Source organism: Ambystoma mexicanum, chromosome 7p, assembly GCF_040938575.1.
Source record: "Ambystoma mexicanum isolate Mex_15411 chromosome 7p, UKY_AmexF1_1, whole genome shotgun sequence".
NCBI classification, from domain to species: Eukaryota; Metazoa; Chordata; class Amphibia; order Caudata; family Ambystomatidae; genus Ambystoma; species Ambystoma mexicanum.
In genome coordinates this window covers 52,122,075-52,134,025 of record NC_090939.1, presented here as the reverse complement: position 1 = coordinate 52,134,025, position 11,951 = coordinate 52,122,075, and the positions used below count along the sequence as shown (strand labels likewise).

General features: G+C 42.5%; 1 protein-coding gene across 2 annotated transcripts in view; it reads right to left on the bottom strand.

The window, feature by feature from the left end:
* Positions 1 to 6,890: 6,890 nt before the first annotated feature.
* The window catches only part of SPAG17 (sperm associated antigen 17), a 1,712,709-nt gene continuing 1,707,648 nt past the window's right edge, over positions 6,891 to 11,951 (bottom strand). For both annotated transcript variants that reach the window (XM_069635754.1, XM_069635756.1), the window contains one exon: positions 6,891 to 7,044. In XM_069635754.1, the coding sequence (XP_069491855.1) occupies positions 7,008 to 7,044 (37 nt within the window). In that variant the 3' untranslated portion in view covers positions 6,891 to 7,007. The remainder of the gene's footprint in view (positions 7,045 to 11,951) is intronic.

Sequence of the window (11,951 nt, the reverse complement as noted above, 5' to 3'; positions counted from 1 at the left end):
TATTGAGGCTAGATCACAAGGGCATAAGATCATGTACACTACAAAATTGGTAATACATGTGATGTCATACTTTATATTCCATATTATAGAAGCATGATACTCATATTGCGATGTACAGATAGCAAAATTGCAGATCTAACATTTGCCACATTTATGAAAGCTGTTCGATCTGTTCATCTGAGAGAGACAATTTTCTGTGGATAGTAATTTGGAAAACATACTCGGTGCAATGATATTCTTAAGGGATGCAGCTTTAGAAAACGTGACCTGTGTAAGACTACCTATGGCCTCAACAATATCCTTATCCAATTTAAGGATAGGTCAATGCGTATTTAAGATCTTTTTGACATTAGAGGCCTGTGTACTATATTTCATTATGAAACCAACGCTTTCCTTATTATCTTTTCATAGTTATCTTATTTTCTAGCAGATCACTACATTTCATGGTTTCAGTTTTTTCAAAAGCGTTGGTAATAGAGTGTGTTAGATAACCTCTAGATCGAAAACATTTGCCAATTTTCTTAGATTCTGCTGATTAATCAGTATCTCTAGAACAATTTGTCTTTGCCCTCAGATACTCACCGAATGGGATACTATTAATCAGTGCCCAGGGATGATGGCTTTTAGCATGGAGAACAGCATTAACAGAAGTAGGCTTCCTATATAGCTTATTTACAAGATTATTCTCTGCAATTTGAAAATGTAAATTCAGAAATAGCAATTCTGAAGTTCTACTGGTTAAGATCAACTCCAAATTAAAATCATTGTGATTAAGCAGTGTAATATACTCCACTAGTTCATCCTGGGATCCACCCCAAATGATTAACAGATCATCTATGAAGCTTAACCATACTATAATGGGATCTAGATATTGATCATATTCAGAAGACCATGTTTTTGTTTCCTCCCACCGGCCTAGATATAAATTGGCATAGGTCGGGCCACACAAGAACACAGTGCAGTGCCTAATTTCTGCCTATAATTTTGTCTTCAAACAAAAAATAATTGTGATATAGACAAAATTCCAACATTAGCTCATTTTGCTGTTTATAACTAACATATCTGGTACTTACAAAGTAATCATGTCTAGATACCAGCGGTTTGATTAATACTCGTATACAAAAATACGACATCTCGGGAAACCAAAATAAAAATCCCAGACAAAACCCTCCCATTTCTTCAGTAGATCTGAAGTATCTCTAATATAATATATGGGGTCTATATATAGGGTTGTAAAAATGTGTCCAGAAACAGAGGTTGCTTCTAAAAACAAATTGATAGAAGAGACATGGGTCTACCTGGGGGGACTAGTGGTGCTTTTATGGACCTTTGGTAATACATATAATATAGTGGTGACCGGATATTCACATCACAAAAACTTGAAGTCATTGCAATCCAATAAGCCAGATCTGATCCAATGTCAAATCAAACAGTTCTTTGGTCTTTTCCAAGACATCAACACCAACCAACTTATAACAGGCACCATCCGCAAGTTGTCTAAATGCTTCTGCCAGATATAAAGACCATTGCCAAATCACCACACCACAACCCTTATCGGCGGGTCCAATGACAATAGTTTGGTCATTTTTCAGATTCTGCACCGTTCTGAGCCATTCTTGTTTGTTGATTTTATTTTTATATGGTTAGCTGTCTCGCCACTGTTTTGGTAGGGAGTGGACTGAGCTTGAAATTGTACACAGTGAAGTACCTTGCTTGGTGTAAGCAAGGGTACGAGCTAGTGCAAATAATGTACCGCTGCTTTTCAGTGCCTGAAGCTACCCATAGCTTATTTAGCTGGATGTGTTTTTAAGTGGCGGCTGGATTTCATGAATCATTCTCATTGGGTAATTGATTCATGTGAGAGCTTAGGATTGCATTTTTCATACAGTCCCCTTTGAAAAATCAAGTTTGAGTTTTGATGGATCACGAAATGTAATGATGAACAGAGAATGCATTGAGAAACCAAGCCTAGATATTGATGAGATCTGAAATTAACTTCACCTCTTAATTTAAACCCATTGCACACTCACAATGGGCAGCATCCTCCCTCCGCCTCCGTCCTTTGCGTTTCTCTCTCCCCGCCCACAGTCTGTCGATTGGCCCTTGGACCTGCCATGTTACTTGGGAACACCTCATCTTCAACACTGGTAGGGCAGTCACCTCTCAGCAAAGGACCTCAAGGCAAAGGACAGTGCCAGTGGAAGAAGCAGCTTCAGACCATGTTGGCCTGTGTTAGCCTGTGGGGCCTGCAACCGTCACCCAGCAGCCACTGATTGAGTAAGTGTGGTTACGGGCAGGGGGTGCAGCCATTACTGCCCCCCCCACTAAACTGTCCAACCCAAACCCACCTTATTAACTTTCGTACTTAACCTAATTGCGCCAGATAGCCTGATTGTGCCAGGTAGCCTAATTGTGCCAGATAGCAGCATTTCACATTGTGCCACATACCAGCATTCCACATTAGCCTGATTGTGCCAGGTAACCTAATTGTACCAAATAGCCTGGTTGTGCCAGATAACCTGATTGTGCCAAATAGCAGCATTTCACATTTAGCCTGGTTGTGCCAGAGCCTGATTTTGCCAGATAACCTGATTGTGCCAGATAGCAGCATTTCACATTTAGCCTGGTTGTGCCAGATAGCCTGATTTTCCCAGATAGCCAGATTGTGCCAGATAGTAGCATTTCACATTTAGCCACATTGTGCCAGGTACCTTAATTGTATTTGTATTTATTAAATGTATAGAGCGCTTTACACCAAAGCGCTTTACATTACAACAGGAATACATTTGAATAAATTGGAAGCATAATTTCAAAACATGAGACAAACCATCAAAAACAATATGTAGAACAATTTACCAAGGACTTTAAAAGAGAAACAGAAGAGAGGAAGAGTAAGTGGGAAGTAATGAGGTTAACAGGACGGGGGATGAAGAAGATGAGATTTCAAGGAAGAACGGAAGGAGGGATAAGAGGAAATGGAGGGGATAGAGAGAGGAAGAGAGTTCCAGTGTAGGGGGCAAGGAGCTAAAAGGATCGAAAGCAAGAAGGAGCACAAGGAGACGGGGAAACAGTGAGTAGGAAGAGATCAGAAGAACAGAGGGGGCGAGAGTGAGCGTAGAACGAGAGGAGAGAGGAAAGGTAGTTAATTGTACCACATAGCCTGGTTGTGCCAGATAACCTAATTGTGCCAGATAGCCTAATTGTGGGAGCCCACGAATCCGAAAACTGCACCGATGCTCAGCAAATGGTGCTAACCGAACTGAAGCTGTCAACAGAACACCACTAATCTCGCTCTACCTTTATCCTGCTACACCTACCAACTGATCCTACTCTCTTAACTTTCAGATCCGCCAGAGCACCAGGGGACCACTCCGGCGTTGATAGTGTGCAGTATAAATAACTTTTAACATAACATAAAATTGTGCCTGATTGTGCCAGATAACCAGACTGTACCAGACAACCCGATTGTGCAAGATAGCACTATTTCGCATTTAGCCACATTGTGCCAGCTAGCCCGATTGTGCCAGATAGCAGCATTTCACATTTTGCCTGATTGTTCCAGCTAGTCTGATTGTGGCAGATAGCAGGATTTCACATCTAGTCGGATTGTGCCAGATGGCAACATTACGCATTTAGCATGATTGCGCCAGATAGCAGCATTTCACATTTAGCGCGATTGTGCCAGATAGCCTGACTGTGCCAGACAGCAGCAATATGCATTTACTTTGTTTATGCCAGATAGACTGATTATGCCAGATCTCTCACATCAAGGTAACTATTAGCAAGCAATATCTCACAACTAGTTAAGACTATACACTGTGCTAGCTAGTCCACATAAAAGTGCAGATATGAGCAAGCATCACAATTAGACAGAATTGTGAAGATTATCATTACGTTATATCTAGACAGAACTGTAATACTAGCTTGCGTCATTGAAGATTAGCTTGGTCATATCTAGAAAGAACCGTAATAATAGCACGCGTCATTTCTAGACAGAATTGTGCAGATTAACTAGCATCGTATGTAGACAAAACTATAACAGCTGGCATCATATCCAGACAGAATTGTGAAGATTAGCTTGCATTATATCTAGACAAATCTGTAATACTAGCTTGCATCATACCTAGACAGAATTATGAATGTCAGCTTTTGTCACATAAAGACAGAATTGTGAATGTCATCTTGCACCACACCTACATAGGATTGTAAAGATTAGCTGGCGTTGCATCTAGACAGACTTGGGAATGTCAGCTTGCACCACATCTAGACAGAATTGTAAGATTAGCATTGCATTATATTTAGCCATAACTGCAATAGTAGCCTGCTTCATACCCAGACAGAATTGTGAAGATTATCCCCTGTCACATCTAGAGAGGATTCTAACAATAGCTCACGTCACAGCTAAATAGAATTGTGGATACTAGAATTGCATCACATCTAGACAGAATTGTGAAGATCAAAATTGCGTCACATCTAGACAGAATTGTGAAGATTAGCATTGCATCACATCTAGACAGAATTGTGAAGATTAGCATTGCATCACATCTAGACAGAACTGTGAAGATTAGCATTGCATCACATCTAGACAGAATTGTAAAGATTAGCATTGCGTCCCATCTAGACAGAATTGTAATACTAGCTTGCATCACATCTAGACAGAATTGCAAAGATTAGAATTGCATCACATCTAGACATACTTGTAATACTAGCTTATGTCACATCCAAATATAATTGTAAAGATTAGCTTGCATCACATCTAGACAGAATTGTGAATATCAGCTTGCATCACATCTAGATAGAACTATAAAGATGAGCATTGCGCCACATCTAGACAGAATTCTGAAGACTAGCATGCGTCGCCTCTAAAAAGCAATATCACTAACCAACCCCACTAAACAATCTCTCCCCTCTGCATAAAACTCTCACTCGACACAAACACAACCGTACCTCCAAAGCACTACAAACTGCATGCACTTCACTACATCACAGCAACTAAACATAACACACATAGCCTCGCACAACAACACATGACGGCTACTAACCGGAAATCACACCTAAACTCAGCGAGCAGTGTTCACCGAACGGAGGCTGCCAACAGCACATCCCAGCTCTCTTGCTCTTTTTCCCGCTCAACCTTACTAACCCATCCCACCCTCTTGCCTTCTCATATATGCCAGGGGAGAACTACGGTGGTGATACTGTGCGGTATAAATATCCTTTAACATAACATAAAGGATAAATAATAATCTATATTTAGAAAAGAGAAAATGTGTGGGTGATTGGGTTTGTGGCAAAGCTTTGTTCCTTATACAATTCCACACTTTGCAACCAATCTGCACCAAATTTTGCACAGTTACCTGGTAGGACCCGCCGGACAATACTGGATACGTGACATGAGGAAACCCAACCCTGTTCCCCGGATTTCAGCACAAGTCAAAATTTGTTTGTGGGTTTGTGGCTTGGCGAACAGTTGTTCCTTCTACAATTGCACTCCGTTTCACCAATCTGCATCAAGTTTTGCATAGTTACCTGTTAGGACCCTCCGGACATTACTGGCCACATGACATGTGGACACCCCACCCCTTTCCCTGGATTTCAGCACCTTCACACATGAGACGTTTGTCTGAAATCGGTGAAACATCAATGTGGTTGTAGAAGGACTGGTTCTGAACCCTAAAATGCACGGTTTCGGAGATATTTGCACTGCAATGAACTGCACCACACCAGGGTGAGACGACGGGTGGGGAGAGAGCACAGACGGCCGCAGTATGCAGCAGCACACCAACTCTCGCCTCCCCTTCAACGTCTGCTCCGGGGTATGTCAAGCAGCCACACACGCCCATTCTCAGTGCAGTTTACTTCAGAGTGCAAAGCACATCAAGCAATAAGCAAATCGGAACAGCGACCTACAGGATCACTGATTTTCAACAATTGATGAGTGTTGTGATGTCTGTCCCCAGAACCCTTTTGGGGAACTCGTACTTTTGCTAGTTATTTCTACAAAATACATTACAAGTACCAGTGGTCGAAGTGCATGAAAATAAGTAGTGGAACTATGTTCCCTGCCGGCTTGCCCCCATTCACCACAAACCCCATCACCACGCCCTCTCCCGCGCACAATACAAACCCCCAAACAAATGTGCCGGCTGTTTAATGGAAGGTTCAGTTCAGTGCACTGAAGTCCAAGTTTCAACTGCTTCCTACACTTTTATTTTAAAACAAAACCATCATGGAACGGTTTCTTTTTAAAATAAAAGTATATTAACAGTAATACTTAATTTTAAAAGTAGAGGAGCACTTCTAACAACCACTTAGGCCACTGATAACTACCCCCGATGAAGGTTCAAGCATTCTGTGCAAAAAGGACAGAAATACGCGCATGTCGGGTTCCTTCTCATAAATGCAGTGCTAGCGATGCGGTAACTGCATGAATTAGTGTTGATGATCATGTTTTTTAACTGAAATTTAAAGTATTCACATATGCTTGATGAAGATGCCTGATACAGTCCTTTTTTGATAAACAACATTTTTCTTGGTTTAAGCCATTCATTTAACACCACACAAATGAATTCTATTTTTATCGCTTAAATAAGGGCTATATGTTTTTGGAAATGGAACTTTTTAACAAAAATAAATTGTATTGACTTTTTTCTAAATATTTTTCTTGGAAAGTGTAATTTTGTTGAGGTTGGAGTTGTGAGGCTCCATAGTCTTTGTTGTGTATAAATGAAGGGCCGAATGCACCTGTCGGGATTTGAGCCTGTGACCGTGAGGCCATGACCGGATCCCTTAGTTCGTTCACTGAGCCAAATATGCAAAAAAATGATGTGAAGAAACCTAAATTAGGAAGGTCTGCGATGAAGATGGAAGTATAAAAAGAGAGACATGTCTAATAAATAAGTAAAAGTTTATTCAATTTTATAAACAATCTCGAGTACATTTATATGGATTAAAGTGCATCGTCCATCGCCGTGTGCGTGCGGCCAGTTGTCCAGGCTGGATATCCCTCAGGAGGTAGATAATGGATTGTTCAAGTTAAGAGATCTGGAACAGAAAACGAATTCATGTTGCATTATTATGCATTACCATCTTCACCACTGCTCAGAAGCAAGCCTCTTTAATAGCCCCCGACTCGATTAGCATTCACCTTGGAGGACTCCCACTGCATTCCACCCCCTCCACAACCTGCAGGCCAGTTTAGGTCATGTATGTCACACTCTCATCCATTCACAAAAAAAACAATACAGAGGAGTCTTATTGCAAAACCTTTGTCGCTCAGAAATGCTGAGGCGTCCTTGAGAGCAATTCATGACCGAAAGGCTGAGGGACAGGTGCATGGGATTTATAGAACACAAGTCTAGCTAGAATGTGCCAAAGTGCTGTCAAAAGTGGCAACATCCTGCGGGTTACAGGTACAGTGCAGGGGTAGAAGAGATGGCTGGAGTGGAGGAAAAGGGGATAGATGCCAAGTTCAACCGTGCAAGAGCAATTCTAAAGCCAGAAATGTGCATCTAGTCAGTTGACTTCTTCTACCATCAATCAGCACGTGTAGAACTTTCAGCCAGAGTATTATTACCTTGTATACAGTCTGCACGCTGTGGATCTCCAGATGTTTTAGATAGCAACTCCCATGATGCCTCACCATTTACTATGCTGGCTAGAGCTGCAGGGATTTCTAATCCTAAACGTCTGGAGTGCCAAAGGTTACAGACCACTGTGCTCGGATTACACAGCTTTTACCAAGAACTTTCAATTTACAATGATATTACCAAGCACATCATGGTATCAATTAACTCAAAAAACTCTTGTACAGCATAGGAAAGAAATTAAAAAGTTACTTGCATGTATGATCTTTCCATTACAGGTATCTTTCATGGATCCACTGAACTTGTTGGTGGTCTCCACGACCATCAATCTAGATTCCGAGCATCAAGAGGCATGGAAACTGGTCTTCTGAACACCCATGAAGAACTGCTCACAACAGTGGACTCCAGCTCCCCAGCTGTCCTCATTCTACTCAATCTCTCCTCTGCCTTTGACTTGTCAACCATACCCTTGGTATCTTAGAACTGGCACTGGACTGGCTGACCTCCTTCCTAACGGACCTCTCTTCCCAAGTCTTCCTGGGCACCTTCTCCACCCATACTTCCTTCTCAACCTGTGGTGTCACCCAGGGCTCTGACCTCTCTCCTTGGCTCTTTAACACTTACCAACTCAGCTGGCACTACTCCTTCTACTCTAACTTCCAGTGTTATTCAGACGACACACAACTCTTTTTCAAACTTCATGCTGACTCTCTTGCACCTTCCATCATCCCTGACTGCCTATCTGCCATCCAGTCCTTGTGCACTTCCAATAACCTCTGCCTCAATGCTAGCAAAACTGAGATCCTTCTAATTGGGACCCCTGCTCCCTCCTTCTTCCTCTCACTCTGGCATTCCTCTATGGGCTCTCCCCCCTGCTCCTTCATCTGAAGCCAGAAACCCTGGAGTCATCCTCGACTCCTCTCTCTCTTTCACATTCAGAACATTGCCAAGAAGTCCAACTTTAAATTCTTCCTTCTCAAAGGAATTCTCCCTTTTCTCACTTTCCCCCAGAAGCTCAATGTTACTCGAGCCCTGGTTCTCTCTAGACTTGACTATTGCAATAGCCTCCTCCTCAATCTACCTTCTTGACCCCTCCAGCTAATCCAGAATAGGGCAGCAAGACTTATCCTTGGCCTAAAGCCCAGGGACAGCATCTCTCCGGCTTTAAAAATTCTTCACTGGCTGCCGGTTGCTGCACGGAGTAAATTCAAATGCCACTGCATCATCCACATGGCTGTCTGGCGCCGGGCACCACACTATCTGCAACTAACTAAAAACTGTCCTTCTAGACCTCTACGTTTCTCCGGCACCAACTCTTTGTATGTAAAGCGTTGCGCTAAACCGAGGGCAGGAGGCCTATCTCTTTCCTCAGCAGGCTCCCTCCTGTGGAACAACCTCCCCCCTTCCTCTGTGTCTTGCGCAGGACTTTCTTAAATTCTGGAAGCTCCTCAAGACTTTCCTCTTTATTTCCTCCTTCCCTTCTTCCCTCCTCTGCTAATCTCACAGTTGCTGTGATTGGTGTCCAGGGCCCTTATGCATCCTCGGGGTCCTCGACATTCCACACCCAATCACCCCAACTTCTGTCTACCTTTCAGCACTTGCCTCGGCACCCTCTGGACTCCGTCCTGGAGGCTTACAGTTTTTCCACCCAAGGCATCTCCAGGCCGTTTAGCACTTACCATATCATGTACTTCATTTGTTGCTCACCCACAAGCACAGACACCTGAGCACCTAGCGCCCTCTTCCATGCTGCACTTGCATGTTTTGAATACTCACATGGAATAGTAGGTTTGTTCTTGTTTCCCTCCACTGTATTTAATGTTTCAATCCCATGTTCCCTCCCTGTTGCCCTGTGGGTGTTTTGAAACAGAATTGACTTACTGTATAAGCGCCTAACAGGCAAATAATAAATAAATAAATCCACATCCCTTATTTTATAAAGAAGGCATGTGTCTTATAATTAGCCCATCTAGGCCTTCAGTCATTTTTTCTACTGAAAATCAAATGAGTTGTTGGTTCCTTAAACGCCACCTCTGGCAGTCGTCTTTGATACTTGTTCATATTGAACTCGAAAGAGAAGGTCGGGCAAGTTCTCTGTGACATGATGGAAAATATGAATGCTGTAAAACTGTAGTTGCAGTAAAGTGACCCTTACTTCTGGAGCAATGGCTCATTGCTAGATTCAATAGAGTAATGAACAGTGCTCATCTGGGATTAGAGCAGTGAGGGCACCTTTTGAATTAAATTCTTCAACATCACCTGCATGTTTGCTCTACCATCCATTTCCTGGTAATTATGCAATATGAAAGTGTGTAATGACTTTCATCTTTGTGCCTAGAAAATCGCTGCTCATGGAGTGTTCACATGCATGGGGTGGTAGCCATTCAGCTCCTTTGGAGGGTGCAGTAACTTTCCCTGAAAGTGGTATTCATTAGCAAAATTGAAAGGTAAAGATTTTGAAAGAATCATATCCTCTGGCATAGCTATGGGTAACCTTCCAGACCATCGTTTTTTAGCCTTCCAGGCCATTACAGAAGAAGAAAGACCACATGTAAATACGGCTTGGAACTACTCCCCAATCCATCCGCGCTGCTAGGTCACACACCTTTAGCCTAGACTACCAGCAGCCCCAGACATGTTTCAGACTCGCAAAAAGATCTGGGAACCCCTCTACTGAGAACGAACACGGCCAAATAAACTATTCTATGGGAAGGTGACTACTCGGGAGGGTCTACAACTATGTTTCAGCTCACTGTACCTGCCACAGAGGAGAAATATCCATTTGCATATCAGTCTTTGTCCCACCCACAAGGGCAGTCCAGCACCAAAATGCTAACCCTCCTGGCCATGTTCGTTCACAGTAGAGGGGCTCCCAGACCTCATTTTATATGTCTGGGAACTTGGGGTTCCACCCTAAGTTACCCAGGGTTATCCAGATGTGGACTCCCTGCTCACTGTGCTTAGAGTGGCACAGCTTCTCCTCACTGATGAGGCCCTACTAGGCCGAAACACGTGTCTGGGGTTGCTTTTGGTATTCTTGTTCAGAGGTGAAATGCCATAGCATTTCGGTGCTGGACTGCCTAAGTGGGTGGGACAAACACTGATATGCAAATGGATATTTCTCCTCTGTGACCCATCAAGTGGGGAAACAGAAATTCCACAAACTGAGCAAGAACAGAATATATCCAATTTGACGCACAGGTATCAACTTCATCAAAAGATTCTACATGTTGTTCCACTACAACTCCCTCCTCTTTTTTTAGATTGCGTCCGACAAGAAGGGGCAAGAAGAAAAAATCCCACAAGAAAAGCGAACTTCCCTCCAAAGAAGACTCAGTAATTAACATTGTTAGCCATAGACTGACCAAATTCGAACAAGCCACACTACAAAAAGACATTTATTTCATGCCACATTACAGTAGCTCAGTGCTGAAAGAAAAAAATATGTTTTCAAGTTCACCCAAAAGATGAAACCAAGTGTTTTGTGATTTAACTGAATTCTCGAATGCCAGAGAAGAATCTGAATTTTTTTAAATGAGACCCAAAAGCATATACATTCCTCCCATTCACAATTCTTTACTTGATGAGTTTCAATAACAAGTACTTGTCTTTGTGGTTTATGGATAATCTGTTTCAGAATAAACTTATTATTTTTTTTGATATAATATTTTTTATTGTTTTCTTTGGACATAAACAAACACGGCACCAAGAGGTAGCCGACATTTAGTCATTACACATAATTCTTTAAACATTTAAACATATAAACATACAGGTATTCATCTCATCCCGGCATTTGGATTAGATTTACATATAGTACAGCAGTGCTACATCTAGAGTTACTTGATAGCGTTTCAGTAGCTCAAAATAGTTCGTTGTACGGCACTCAGTGTCTCTTGTCTATTCTTTGCTTGCCCTCAATTGTCCTCCCATTTACTCCATACCTTGGCCACTTTCTCTGGACATCCTCTTGTGGTGTACACCCTCGATTCCATCGGGATGCACATGTCCACGTCGGCCACCCATTTGGCGTATTGTGGTGACGTGGGCGAGCCCCACAGTTGAGCTATGTTTCTCTTCGCCAGACTCGTGGTTGTTGCAAACATGAGCTTTTCGTATCTGGATAGTTCTATATCCGAGTCTATTCCCAGTATCAGGAGTTTGGGGTCCATCGGTATATCACGGTTAAGTACTGTTGTGAGCCTATCACAGCATTGTTGCCAGAAGTCCTGTATCTTCGGGCATTCCCACAGGATGTGGAAGAAGGTTCCTTTCAGACGGTGACATCTTAAGCAGTTCGGATCCATCGCTCTTCCCCATTGATGCAAGGCCTCTCTAGGATAGTAAATCCTATGTAGGATTTTTAGT